Source organism: Plectropomus leopardus, chromosome 4 (genome assembly GCF_008729295.1).
Source record: "Plectropomus leopardus isolate mb chromosome 4, YSFRI_Pleo_2.0, whole genome shotgun sequence".
In the NCBI taxonomy this organism is placed as follows: Eukaryota; Metazoa; Chordata; class Actinopteri; order Perciformes; family Serranidae; genus Plectropomus; species Plectropomus leopardus.
This window is the reverse complement of record NC_056466.1, coordinates 8,347,557-8,363,086: the sequence shown is the minus strand read 5'-3', so window position 1 is coordinate 8,363,086 and position 15,530 is coordinate 8,347,557. Positions and strand designations below refer to the sequence as shown.

Sequence of the window (15,530 nt, the reverse complement as noted above, 5' to 3'; positions counted from 1 at the left end):
AGAGAGGAAATAACAATTGAAAACTTTATTTTGTTTGAATTTCGGACACGATCGTTGTAAGATAAGACAAATGCATCACATCTGTGCATAGAGAGAGCACAAAAACAGCCCTAAGAAAACAAAGCTTCAAGTTTTTCCAGCTTGTGTGTATCTACTTGTTTTAGTTATTTCTACAGCCTGTACTTCTGTNAATTTCGGACACGATCGTTGTAAGATAAGACAAATGCATCACATCTGTGCATAGAGAGAGCACAAAAACAGCCCTAAGAAAACAAAGCTTCAAGTTTTTCCAGCTTGTGTGTATCTACTTGTTTTAGTTATTTCTACAGCCTGTACTTCTGTCTCGATATGTATCTTTAAAACATTTTGTTAGCGAGTAAAAGCGCAAATGCCATAAATAGAGATCGGGAAAGTTTTCAACGACACAACAACAATTAGGTAAAGCATATTTCATACGTGCCTCAGTTATCAAGTTAAATACTTACCTATAAAAATGAAAAAAATTATCATCTGTACTTCCATCGCGGAGATGAATAGAAACATGCAGCATCTGCTTTAACTGTTTGAGTCTGAAATCACTCTTTTCCTGTTGTTACAGACGGGTCTATCTGCCAGAGGCGCTAAAATAAAAGAAAAAGAAAAGAAAAAAACTAATATTGCGTCACGTTCAAGCTTCAGGCAAGTTAAGACTAGTGCGCAACTGGTCTCTGGTTGAGATGTGATAAAAAAGGGAGGAGATTAGAGATATCATCGAATGTTTATAATCCAACAGGCACACACAAAGAGGTAGGCTTGGTTTCAGCATTGAGGGGAGGGGGACCTCACCATCCAGCATGCATTAATTAGCATGCACATTAAACGTTGTTTTAAAGATGCATCTCAATAGAAACACTGAGTAAAACTACTCCTGGTTATGTGAAATTGTTTTTAATACTGCAAATGCTGTTAAGAATTAACACCCAACTTTGCAGCTCTGCACCCATCGACTTTACATATTTTTGCTTTAACCAAATTTTATCTACGGTCTTTGTACTTTCTGTTTTAAAGGGGAAGAAGACAGCATGAGAACAGTTATAGGATTTGGCATGAAGACAGAGCAAATAATTACATCCTGCTTGATATCCTGAAGTCTGAAACTCACAGTCTGAAATTAATGACAAGACAAGCAGCTCTCTCACAGAAAAGCTGACAATAATTTCATGTACAATATAAAAGATACAAAAATACAAAATAAATATTATGGAGTCGAAATGTCAGCATCAATAAAACTGTGCACAGCAGGGAGCTCTAAGTAAAATGTTGCTATTTATGTTATTATTATTTCTATAGCAGTCTGAAAGCTCCATATAAAGCCTCCCACAGGTGGAACTATGGGTGTGAAAACAGTCAAAGCATACAACATGCATGACACGTGAGAAACTGACAGTAAACTGTTTTCTGTGGTCAGTCTATGTAGAAATGAGAGCACGTTACTATGGGCTGGAGATGTCTCGAGCGTGTTTTAACTTATGTATGTCAAGTTGTGGTAAACCAGATGGCCTAACGACTCGATGGAGACAATGAAGCTTCTCTGATAGTGACCCTTTCACAGGAAGTTGAAGAAGAAGTGTACATGATGAGCAAAAGCAAAGATAAGAGTCCCCACTTGAGGGGGCCTGCTCAGTTAACAGGTGATTGTAATCATCAATTACTGTGGCTTCACCCAGCATGAAACCACACAGAACCTTAATGACACTCTGCACACTTTACCTGATCACAAGCAGTCATTCAGTCATTTTGAATAATAACTACTTTAAAAAGAACTATCACTGTGGACCTCAGGCTTCTTACAGTTCAACTTTTAATCTAAAGATAGAAATTATTAGGAAAAGGGTTTTTTTGGGCAGGAAGAAGTGTATGTGTTTGAAGTTATGTCACTATAGAAAAGTGATCAAGCTACACTGAACAAAAATATAAATCACTTTTGTTTTTGCTTCCATTTTTCACAAGTACAAAATAAAGATCTTAAATTTTTTATGCAGACAAAAGACTCCAAAATAATCCATCCAACTGACAGGTATGAAATATAAGGATGATGATTAACCAGCATCATTACTAAACAGGTGTGCCTTGGGCTGATCACAATTAAAGGACACTCAAAATGAACAGTTTGATCTTAAAAAGATAATAATTTATTATGACTCCATTTGACTAACGATACAGAAATGCATTTTATAGTCATAAATACCCCAAATAATCTGTCATTATCTGGTGTGATCCCCATTTGCGACACATCTCATTTGCATAGAGTTGATCAGGTTGTTGACTGTGGCTCGTCAATGTCCGTGTGAAGTTGCTTGAAATCGTCGTACACACTGATTCAGAGCACCCAAAACATGCTCAGTGGGTGTCTGGTGAGTATTGCCGGCCATGCAAGGACCGGGTTGTTTTCAGCTCAATAACACTGCACTTCGAGATCCTCAGTTTTGTATCCTTGCTCACAGAAATGGCGTGCTACAGGTGATGTCATATCTGCCCATCCACCTTCACAGGAAGTGCCAGGTGCCTGAGCAGATGGTCAACTCCTCCCAGTCTTCAAACATCCTCTTCAAAAGAGTGTTTCCACGGCAGTCTCTGTCAACAGATTACTTCAAGAGGAGCCACAATGGTCACTTTGCATTGCCTGATGAGGCCTTCAGTCATTGGCCTGAGACAAAAACCTGCACCAGCTGTGAGCACAGAACGATAACCTGTCCATGCTCATTACCAACATTAGTTGCCCAGGCAGCGATGCCATAGCTGTGTCCATCAAGCTTTGGGCCACCTTTTTTAGGATGCGACCATATTGTGAGGTGATGGTGGCCTGGATCTCATCCAGCCAGGTTCAAATGTCACAGGAAGGATCAGGCCCAATTTGACATCGCCACAATCCCCTTGTAATGTTGGACTGTCTTTATCGATGAGACCTCAGCATGACACGCCTGCAGCTTCCACTGTATTTGGTGTGCTGTTTCCCAGCCCTCACTAACACAACAAACTAACTACCTCGACGTCTCATGCATTTATTGATGTGAGGATGCATGTGAATTGCACCCTGTGGCAAATGTCGAGCAGGGAGACCATGCCATGGCTCCAACTTTACGCTCGCATCTTCAGCAGGACATGTACTCACATGCAACAAAGTAAATCTTCCCCACAAACTGCCTGATTTTCTGATGCAAGCCAGCAGAAATCAGAAGTTCTCTGTGACAATCTGTGACACACAGCAAAGGGCCGCAAGCTAGAATTGAACCCAGGCCACTGCTTAAAATTCAGCTGATATGGGGCAGATGCTCTACTCACTGAGCTACAGAGAACACCCTGATATGAATGAATTTTAACTACCAAACCAGGATGGGCTTCCACATGAACAAGATACATTCAGAATGATTAATGCAGAGTAAAGAAGATAATAGTGCGTGTCCCAAGCAAAGCTAAATTAATACTGGGGGAACTCTGTAGTAATGCGAACGTAACGGCGGTACAGTTGGCCACTTCTGGTTGTTACAAAGGCGTTATTCATCTCACAGGCAAGCCTTTATCACGATCGTCTCTATATAGCACTTGTTTACTCTATTTCAACCTGGAAAAATGAATGGAAACCAGCCATGCCTCACTCAGCATACTGCAAAACTGATTGAACTAAACAGCCACACTGTATATTACTGTTGAACGACTGTTTAAATATCATCATCTAGTGGATTTTTTTTAAGCATAACATAATGGTAGAGATGGCTCAATCCGGTTCGAAATGTGCTCTACCAAACGGTTGAACCGGCAGTTTTACAATGGAGGATGTTTTCTGGTCTTCGGTGGCACCTGTGGAAGATACTAAAGTTTGTCCAACCTGCTAAAGTCCAGCTCAGGTTGCCAATGTGCTGTCCTCAAAAACATGACGTTGGATATCACCCTCTGATCCACTTTGGGTAAGATGTGATTCCAGCCCGCTTGGAGACAGACTTGTGCTGGGAGAAGAAAAAAGAAAAACATACACAAATAAATAAGCCATATTGCAAGAATAAAGAGAAATGGTACTTTAGAATACAAGCTCTTTGCCAGAATTTCAGTGGACCTCAAAACTGTTTTAACAGTTGGGAAACACTGTTTTACCAACATGGCCTGGGTCTTTATTTATTAAACTACTAAAAGAGAAATTTTGGATCATTGATTTTTATTTATTTTATTTATTTTTGTTAATTATTAACAGAACCGATTTGCAATTTGTCATGGCATTTTTGCCTTTATTTGACAGGACAGGGTGTAAGAGTGAAAGGGGGAGAGAGATGCGATGACATGCAGCAAAGGGCCACGAGCTAGAAGAAAACCTGTGGCCTCTGCAACAAGGACACTGCCATTTGTACATGGGGCATTGTCCAACACACTGAGCTACCAGGCACCCCAAATGCTTGATTTTTTTCTACTTGAAAAGTTAGGAATTAAAGGCAACGGGGGAATAAAACAACACATACCAAATACATGCCTTGTGTTTGTGGTTGTCCTCTTATTTTGTCGCAACACTTAACCTTGATGATGAGTATTATAATGACAGCAACCAATATGAGCTCTGAATAGATCCTGTGTCTTATCACAAGGCCATGTTGGAGTATTTGGACTGTGTTAAATCTGTACAGATGCATGTGAAGTCCAAATTATTATTTCTAACGTATTGAAGAAAAACTTATGTTAGAGCAATTTGGCAAGAGTTTCCCCCCAATTTGCACAAGATCGATCAAGATTCGATTTAGGAAATTATTGTATTGAAAAATGTCCATTCAACTGTTTTTTTAAATAATTATGTATTTAAAATTAAGTTAATGAATAGGCTATTATGGAGTCAAAATGTCAGCATCAATAAAACTGCGCATAGCAGGGAGCTCTAAGTAAAATGTTGCTATTTATGTAATTATTATTTCTATAGCAGTCTGAAAGCTCCATATAGAGCCTCCCACAGGTGGAACTATGGAGCTCTGTGGCAAGCAAACATTTATGATACTTACAACTTTTGTTTAACAAGATAATCTTCACAAATGAACACCACTTTCAGGATTTTTGAAGCATAAATGAAATTGCTAGGTGTAAAGAGCAAATGTTAGGCTATAAACCAACTAAATCCCTGTTGCAGGACTTCAGTGTCTCCACCACAACGAGGCGGTAAAGACGTGTTCAGTGTCATGGCTTTTTGTAATTTCACTGAACAACTTGTTAACAACCACCTTTTTAAGACGCATAAAAGCTAACAAATCCACAAGTGGGGTATTTATTAACATATTTCATTGTCGTAAAACAAAATAGGCGCCTTGAATCCAATAGAAAATCCCACTGGCTTTTTGTCAAAGGAACCAGGGGTGACTCTAACTCCTGTGATAGCCTACAGAAAAACATCATTCCTGCAGCACTCTGTTGACATGAAAGTGTATTGATTGATTAACAATCTCAACACATGCATTAAAGTAACAAGACAATGCACATTAAAATTTGCCCGTTTTTCCAGTTGAACGAGTGACCATGATCACTGATGACTCTCAGGCCAATGTTAGCATATAGTGGCATTGTAACACAAGCAGAACATTTACGTGACCTCTTAGAAGCCTTCAATTTAAAAAAAAATACTCTCTGTAATTGATATCTATACCAACCATTTACAGAAATATGGAGGCAATCAGCTGTCACCACTTAATACAGTCAGTAAACCAAAACACAGGAAGCCTTTGAGCCGCGCAGTGAATTAAATAACTTTTTCTCAGTCTTGTCAAATTGAGTTGTATATGCTTAACCTGTCCATGTTTAACTGTATTGTGTCTTTTTACATCAATGCTGTAGGCTGTCTTTAACCAGCATACCGTCTGTCACAGTATCATTTATTCATTTTAGCATGCCTATTAACATCAGACAAAAAGACTACTGATGAAAACTAGCACTCCAGCTAACTCTGTACATTATCCTGTAAATACATTTAAAAAAAAGAAAAATAAAGCTAAACGAGGGAGGGGTTATTGAGCAGCAGTTCTTCTTGTGAAATAAGTAGCTGAGGTGAAGGCAGAACAGAAATCCAAACAAAGAACATGAACAAACATGAACAAAAGGAAATACCTGCTTTTCTTCCCTCAGCCTAACCCTACCATCATAAACGCTTCAGTTGTTCAGTCTGAATCTGTCAAAAAGTCCTGCACATAAAAAACAAATGTCATTTTCATCAGCCGTTGTTGCAAGTACATGTACAGATAGACTCCAGATGGCCATTGGGTCATTTCCTTTTTTCATCTTTTCTTTTATTTTCAGGTATTTTCTTAAATTTTTTGTTGTTGCTATTTTTTGGGCCATGTCTTATTAAGTTGCTCATTGCCTTCTCCCAATGTTTTTGAAAGTAATCAAACCAATTTGCTTAAGTTGCTCAATCAGAATAAAGGTAAAAACAAACAAAAAAAAACCCACACACTACCAATTTTGCAATAATTAATATTGCATAGCATGTTTTAAGTAAGTATAAGTATATGTTCCAGATGTGCTTACTCAAACCTAGTTTGCCTGCAGTGTGCCGTCATCCTGCTCAGTGAAAATAGGGGTGGGCGGGGTTGGGTGAGCGCCGTGTGCATGTCAGGGTCAAAGATGAAAGATAAAAAAGGCAGGGGAAACAGACATATATCCTGATTATTGAACAGCAATCAGTACTCACCATTAAAAATGTTATACACATAAATGTTTACTTACCAGATTTGACTTTGAGGGGGAAAACCAGCCTTGTTTAAGTCTTGGTCAGTTTTTTTCTGTTTACACAACTTTCCAAAGGAAATGGAGAGAGGAGGTGACAGAGAGGCAGCAGGATGTTAGGGAGGTTTGCAGCATGTTGCTCTTCCTTTTTGGCACGGACAATTCTGACACAAGGAAAAAGCTTAATTTACTGCCTGAAACACATCTTGTTGAGGGCATGGTGTTGGCTGCCTCCTGTCGATTCCTTCTTCATAGCTGCCACCAAATAAACAGCGTACCCCCCATTTTATGCTGATGCCATACAACTTTACATGTCCACCAAAACCATCTCCACTCAAACCCCATACCACTCTCGCCATCTGCCTGACCAAAATTAAACTCCGGATGCAAAAAAACTAAACTGTGACATAATTGAACTCATTATTATTGGCTCCAAAACCCTCACAAAGTCCCCCAACTTCTCCATCAGCATTGAAGCATCCACCCTGTCTCCCTCCCCTCGCATTCACAACCTTGGTATGATATTCGATGCAAACCTCACTTTCAAACTTTACATTAATCTAATAAACAAAACTGCATTCTTCTACCTCTGTAACACGCCCATCTCTCTTTTTCAGCCACAGAAACCCTTGATCACGCCTTTGTCACTTCCCGTCTAGATTACTGTAACGATATTGTGTTCGGTAACACCTCCAAAGCTGTCAATAAACTCCAGTGCATTCAAAACTCTGCTGCTGACTCCTCACTCAAACTGATTCTCACAACCACATCACCCCCATCCTCCTGAACCTTAGCACTTCCAGTACGAACTGCCCCTCCTCACCTTTAAAGCCCTCCACAACCCCCCACCCTGCTTCACCCATACACTCCCTCCCGTAACATCCTCTCATCAGATGCCAACCTCCTCTGCACCCCTCTCAGGACCAAGTGCCAGACCTGGGGGGGACAGAGCCTTCTCTGTTGCTGCGCCCACCCTCTGGGACTCACTCCTCAAACCCCTTCATGACTGCACTGACCTTTTCACCTTAAAACCCACCTTTCTAAATCTGCTTTTAATGTTTGATTTATGCATATTTCTTGCTTGTCTGTCTTACTTTTGCTGATTGAGTTTTTATTTATTCTATACAGTTTTTACTGTCTTTGATCGATATTGTTTTTGTTTCTGTTAAGCGTCTTTGAGTGTCGTGAAAAGCGCTCCATAAATGAAATGTATTGTACAAAACACACCAAACTGGATTTTGAAAAACCCAGCAGGTGCTTTCTGTTAGCTGGATAGTGATGATGCTAATCTTCACTTTACAGTAAACACCATCTGTGCTCGCTTTTCTCAACGCCTTTGTGTGAATGCTTTACATCGTGTCATGTTCGGTTAGTTGTCCTTTCTGTTCTGTTGCATAATAGGTTCACTTCAGTTCACTGAACACCTAAGGCAAGTAATTTGATACAGTGGTGACAGCAGGCACTATTTAAAGATACTGAGATAGAGTTGCATGAAAATATCATCTTCATAAAATCACAAATAATTAAAAAGATCATGTTTTCAGCACAGCACTTCCAAAAAAACAAAAGAGAAACATTAATAACTGGGCTGGAGGCATTTTTGGATGTAGGGTCGACTAACTGGTTCACAGAGCTAAGCTTTTCTAGAAACATTTTTAAAGTAAGTCAAAGATTTTCATAAGCAAACCATAACAAGGCCTAATTTGCCTGTCAGGTAGAGATGTAAGATGTGTTACTGCAGTTCCTGTCTGGTTATGTAAAAGGTCATGAGACTATAAAAACAGTTCTGCTTCTTCCTCTGTGTGGTGAGTGAGTGTGGTGAGATCACTCAGTACACTAAAATTAAATTAAACCCACAACACTTTTTTTTAACAGTAGTGTGTTAAAGTGAGACACATGAAACTAACTATCTGAAGTATTCTCAAGTTTTAGGAAGAGAGACTCACTGCTACTCTAAAGTTTAAAGTTTTAGTTTTGCAATAATCTCATTACAGCTACCGGTGCTCCAGAGGTGCTTCGCCTGTCTGTTCGTCCTCAATGTATTTAAACGTTTTGCTGTATTTTGCTACATAAAATATTTTTGATACCACCCATGTATTAGGGGTGCATATCAAAATAATTTTGTTCAACCTCTGGTGGGGATATCTTAAAAAAAGCAAAAAAAGCTAAGGCCTTTTAAGGATTTGTGCCTTGTTTTTGTTTATATTTTGGCAAATTGGCACCATGTAAAGTCACCATGGATGTACAGACAATAATGGTTCTCTACAACGGAGGTTCTCTGATGCAGAAAAAGCCGAGAAAGGGGTGTGAATTTTACGATAAATAGAATCGTTTGATTGAAAGAATCGACTTAGTGGGGGGAAACATTTCTGCAAAAATGTAAAAAAAATGTCCAGTTCAGTAGTTATTCAACGTGAAATTCAAGATATTTAACATTTTGTACAAACATGTCGGACACCAACCAAACTGTCACTCTCTAAAGCTACTGCAAAAATCTTAAATGAAAATATCAAAGAGAAAGTAAAATGTGTTTCCAAAGATTTATACTTTAACAACTGCATTCATACAAAGTAATCTCAAAAATCTAGAATGAACAAATGACGTGTGCAGTGGTTTGGACAAAATAGCAGAAACACCCCAAGATAACATACCTAAAGCTGCAATTTAGCCACTTTTAGGAAACAAGTTGTGAACACAATATTGATGTATCATCAACTTTAAAGTTAGCTGACACATATTTAGTCTTTACAAAGCCACATTATCCAGAGTGGTGTTTGCAGCCACCTGCTGAATGTAAAATATCCGACTCTTTAGCTGCTAAATGCTCCACTATTCTAAAAAAGCAAGGCTCCAACTGTGTCTGCCAGCTGTTTGCAGCTGAGCAGGTAGTGTGCAGTGAGTACATTAAAGGTTTCCCTCTAAAAACAGCTGCCTGCTTTGGCTTAAAAACAACTATGAGACTAGTGAGAGTAAATAACTGTGGAGCAGACAGCAAAACACTAGTGATGGCAAAGCAAAGCCCCATGAACCATTTTCTTCATTTTCTGAGCCTACAAAGAAAAAGGATTCAATTCAGTGTCTTGGCGCCATCAAGTGGGCTCAGAAAATAAATGCTGTGTTGTATGAGGCTTTATTTGGCCATTGCTACTAAACACTCACTACAAACTGACTATAAAGCTCTGTAAACAGGAGCTGCAGATTCAGCTGATAATTCTCTTTAGGTTCATCACCTGTCAGATCCGCCCCTCACACCTCCACAGCCCCGCCCTCTCATCCAAATATGGTCACTTCTGGCTCCAAAAGATCGGTCCCAAAGTACATACACTTAAGTACTTCAAGTGATTGTTAAGGATTTTTCAGCACGTTGTCTGTTTCTACAAACTGGAAGTGCACTGACCGACACCTACTGTATGAAAAACACTGACTATATATAAATATCTCATATAGCTCCACTTCAAAACTGCTGAACCATAACTTTAAGTACAGTTTTAAGTATCTGTACTTTGCCTGAATATATTTATACTTATTACTTTGACTACACTATATTTCTACAAATGCTTGCGATACATTTGCTTTGAAGTCAGTGAAGACTTTTTTTCTTTCTAAAATGCAAAAGTCTATAAACTGTGATCATGCAGTTCTGCGTGTGTTTTTTTTCTGGTCAAAGTGGGGTTTTTTTTAGGTTTTATAGGTTTTTTATAGGTTTATAGGTCATCAGCAGGCAGCTGTATTTGGTTATGTGGTGTTACAGCAGCAGATGGAGATGAAGATTTCCCACCTGATCACCCATAGCCATACCTAAAGTCCATGTTTTAAGTTTTTGAGATGAAGAGCGATTTGTATCGTTTTAAACGTACATGTATATATGTACATATCCCAGGCTGTAATAATCAAAAAATAAATCTACTTTGCATGTAGTATAATAAAAATAATTAATTTTTGCTGTTATTTCATCTAAAAACTGAGTGGCATCGTGACAAAAACCTGGCATACAAAGGGTTAAAATTCTAAAATAAAAATTGATTGGAAAAAAAATGGACTGATTTTGGTTAAAAAGAAAAACTCAGTGAAAGCAGAAAATCATATTAATGTATAACATTTTTTAAATATTGATTTTTTTAAAATTTTTTTTTTTTGAAAAGTGCATTTTGTGCGTGATTCAAGTGTGTGTTATATTAAAGCGGGTAATAATGTGACTCAGCAACTTTCGCTGGTGTTGGAGTAATATTTGACCACAAGTATCAAGTAAGAAAGTTGCATACTTTGTCCACCACTGCAAAAAAAGCAAGATTGCAACTTCCAAAATTTCAAACACGAGGCTTCAGAACCGGAGTCCGCAGGGTGACGTCACTGTAGCTGCGTTCATAATTTTTACAGTCTATGGTTAAAACACCATTGTTCTTAGACCCTCACTTTGAGATGGAAAAGGATGAGTCTTTCTTTCCTACACACAGTCTGAGCTCTCTCCATCTATTTCTACACAGCGATGTCTCTTCAGGGACAGAGACCACGCAAACAATTTCTTACACTGTGGACACCAGTATGGTTTTTCTCCAGTGTGGATACGCAGGTGCTGGCTGTAGCTTCCTGGCTGACTGAAGCCTTTATCGCACTGCTCACACCAGTACGGTTTCTCCCCCGTGTGGACACGAAGGTGTCGGATGTAGCTTCCTAACCGGCTGAAACTCTTCCCGCACTGATCGCACCAGTTGGATTTCTCTCCAGTGTGGACGCGCTGGTGCTGCTTGTAATTGCTCGAGCGACTGAAAGTCTTCCCACACTGTTCACACTGATACGGCTTCTCTCCAGTGTGGATGCGCAGGTGTTGGTTATAAGTACTAAACTGAGTGAATCTCTTCCCACAGTAGTCACAACAGTAAGGTTTCTCTCCTGTGTGAGTGCGCACGTGATTTCTGTACGTACTTAAACAACGGAAACTTTTGCCACACTGGTCACAGTGGTGCGGTTTCTCTCCAGTGTGGATGCGCATGTGTACTGTGAAATTACCCCACTGGCTGAAGCTCTTCTCACACTGGTCACACTGGTATGGTCCCATGTGGTCACTCAGGTGTTTTCTGTATGAACACTGGTCTCTAAAAAGTCTCCCACACAGGTGGTAGCTGTGTGGTGTGTCTTTCACGTGGGTCTGCAGGTGTAGTTTGTATGCATTTGCTTCACTGAAGCTGCTGTCACATTGTTCACAGTGGTACAGCTCGTCTGTAGTGTGGGTGCGTTCATGTCTCTTTAGACGACAAACCCGACTGAAGGATTTTTCACACGTCTGACACTGATGAGGTCTGCTCCCCTCTGTGTCCGTCTCTTTCAGCTGAGAAAAACAGAGAGAAATAAAGATCAGACTTGATAAAACAGTGCTAGCCATTAGCCATACACTTGAATTTAACAAATAACACTGTTAGCTCCTAATTATTATTTATGTCATTGTTTGAGATTTATTTACACATTATTTATGTGATTTATTTTCATTAAAACTGATTTGTTTTTGGACTTTATGTTACACTGAAACAATGTTTCAAAAGCAGAAACTATGTTTATAATCTGTGAATATTTTCCCTGAGGACAAACGAAGCGGCAGAAGTTCACAGTCCGCCTGAAGGTTAAGAGTTTAAGAGTATTATTGCATCGCCCATTTTAATTTTTGAATTTTTTTTTTTTTTAGCTCAAGTTGTACTCACTCCCTCTTGGTGGTGTGCAGGCAGCGAGGTATGTCTATGTGTCTGTTTTTCATGGTGCATATTTTTGGTTTATGTTTGACACATTAATTGTAACTCTCAGCAAAACATCGCCATGTTTTCATTCAATTCACTAAGTAATTACAGTTGCTTCCACCTTTGGCTTTTTTTCAATCCATGCTGAGCTGGGCTACATTCAGCCATTACAAAACATAGAAAAACATTTATTTAAAACACTGGTGTGTTTAACAACCTGTTGTGTGTGTTTTATACAGTGGGGTTTGATTCAGCTCAATTCAAAGGGGCTTTAAAGGCATGGGACACATGTGTTTCCATTCCCGAAGCAAGTGCGGAAAAAATACATACAATAAGTAAAGATCTACCAGAAAATGGTTTATAAACACTTCGCTAAGAGGAACAAGAAAAACATCGCAAACTGTTTCGAGATTGGGGGGGGGGGGGTTGGCCTCAATTAAATTCAACATTCAACAGTAAAAGCCTCTCAGTGGCTTAAATTGTAACATAATCCTTCCCTTTACTGATGTGAAATATCGAGCCTTCAGTTTCTCTGACGGTAGCCTAAGAGGGATATAATAAAACAACAAAGCAGAAATAGTTTGAGGAAATTGAGTATGTTATGACAAAAAGGTTATGCTTAAAATGTATTATTTTGTGGCACCAAAAGCTGTGTTGAAAAATTCTGAGTGCACCCACATTATGTTCATTATGCTGAATGTATCATGTGACAGCAGCATAATTTCTATATGATCTCACCTCTTCTGAAAGATTCATTGCATCGCTCTATTGATGGAAGTAATCATCCTCCAAATGCTTTTTTTCCCACCAGTTTGAGTCACCTCTGAAATCATCACGAATAAAGACACACAGGTCAGAGCACAAACACACACAAATAAACACAGTAGCAACAAAACGATGGGTAGAAGTGACCTTTTTATTCTATACCCCGGCTGTGTAATTTAACTATTATTATTATTAAACTATTTATTTAGATTTATTATAATAATTATTAATAGTTATTTATATAATGAATAAATACTAATATATATTTAATAATTATTAATTATTATAATAATAAAATATTTTAATGATATAATAAATATTTTTACAATAAATAATAATAATTTATCCTAATAAATTAAAAATAAATAATAAATCATCATAATTATAATCAAAATAAGTGATTTTTAAAAATTATTTACCTATTATTATTTGTATGTTATTTAATTATTTATTTATTTATTAATAATTATTTGCTATTACTATTTGTGCTATTATGTTTCCAGTTAGCCAAACTACCAAAACAACTGGACAACCCTGCTTTGAGTTTTTGGATTTGCCAGAGTTATAATATATACATATATATGCAAAGTTTCTCGTTTAACTCATAAAGCAAACATCCAGGTTCACTTGCACAGGACTAACTTCGCACAGGACTAACTTCGCACAGGACTAACTTCGCACAGGGCTAACTTCGCACAGGACTAACTTCGCACAGGACTAACTTCGCACAGGGCTAACTTCACACAGGGCTAACTTCACACAGGACAGGGCTAACTTCACACAGGACTAACTTCACACAGGACAGGGCTAACTTCACACAGGGCTAACTTCACACAGGACTAACTTCACACACAGGGCTAACTTCACACAGGACTAACTTCACACACAGGGCTAACTTCACACAGGGCTAACTTCACACAGGGCTAACTTCACACAGGCTAACTTCACACAGGACTAACTTCACACAGGGCTAACTTCACACAGGGCTAACTTCACACAGGGCTAACTTCACACAGGGCTAACTTCACACAGGGCTAACTTCACACAGCAGCACTTTAGCAAAACACAGCCGAGCTAACAAGCTCACACACGTTAGCAGCGAGCAGCTGGAAGAAAACCGCAACATTTACAGTTAAAACACAAAGTTTAACAGCTTCAACCACTGACGCAGACACACACACAAATACAGAGAAAACAGAGGACACACGACCTTACCTTTTCTCTCTCACAGCCTGTCATGGGCTAACGTTGTGACCATCCCCCCGGAGCGCGTCCTCGTCTTCCCTGATGGACCGTTTTCTGCCGTTTAGTTTCCGGTTCGTGCGTTAGTTCACGAGCCCGGAGGACCGAGCTGGAGGACACAAACACACAAAACTCTGTTTAAATGCCTTTATCAAGACATAAAATAAACAGGGCAAAATAATAATAATAATAATAATAATAATAATAATAATAATAATAATAATAATAATAATAATAATAATAATAATACATATTATTTGTAATGAACTTTACCTTTTGAACAACAGTGTAGATGAGATGGGGGAAGACAACATTGTGTCAACCCTAAAATAAATAAATATTAAAAAAATAAGCAGAATAAGATAATAAAATGGTATACAACACAACGGATAGGACAAGGGGAGATGCCTACATAGTTTTTGCAATTTAAACCTCTGAAACCTGAGCAAAACAGAAAAAGATTAGGTAATGGTAATGGTAATGGGCAAATAATGAATGACCCCCCCCCAAAAAAAAATTTTAAAATACAAAAAGAAAGGTTTCAAAATAAAAATTAAAAAAGAAGGGAAAAGATCTAGAAGTGCTTAAAAATATAAAAATTCTGTAACACACTTTCAAATATACAATTTTGATCATAATAAATATAATTTTGCCCTAAACCTTTTCTCTAGCCTTTTAAAAATAATTTACAGATTCATCTGTTTTTAAAAGCTTTAGGCCACAAACAAGGTCAATTAACAATATTTCTCTTCTTCGAAAGAAAAGTTTATGAATAAAAAGGAGTTTATTCTCTAATCACATTTCTCTGTCTTAATGCTCTCTTAGGCTGACTTTTTAGTCCTTTATGCAAATATAATTTCCAGTTTTTTCAGAGATCGTGTAGAATTATTTTATTTGATTTATTTTTTATTTTTTACACATGGCCAAAATCAAACCTGCATAGAAATATAACTGTGGTAGGGGATGCTATCCAGGGCAAGCTGTTCTAAATTGCTGTGTCACACTAGATCTAGATGTAAAATCTTTGCATTTTAATATAAATTCAAAGTACATTTTGTTAAAAACTGATGA

At 38.2% G+C, this 15,530-nt stretch overlaps 1 protein-coding gene across 1 annotated transcript; it reads right to left on the bottom strand.

The window, feature by feature from the left end:
- Positions 1-10,868: 10,868 nt before the first annotated feature.
- Positions 10,869-14,505, bottom strand: LOC121941526 (zinc finger protein 239-like). The gene is made up of 3 exons (XM_042484336.1): positions 14,433-14,505; positions 13,191-13,275; positions 10,869-12,052 (listed from the first exon to the last, which is right to left on the bottom strand). Exons 2-3 carry the CDS (start codon positions 13,206-13,208, stop codon positions 11,171-11,173), a joined length of 900 nt encoding a protein of 299 aa, XP_042340270.1. The 5' UTR covers positions 13,209-13,275; positions 14,433-14,505; the 3' UTR covers positions 10,869-11,170.
- Positions 14,506-15,530: the final 1,025 nt, after the last annotated feature.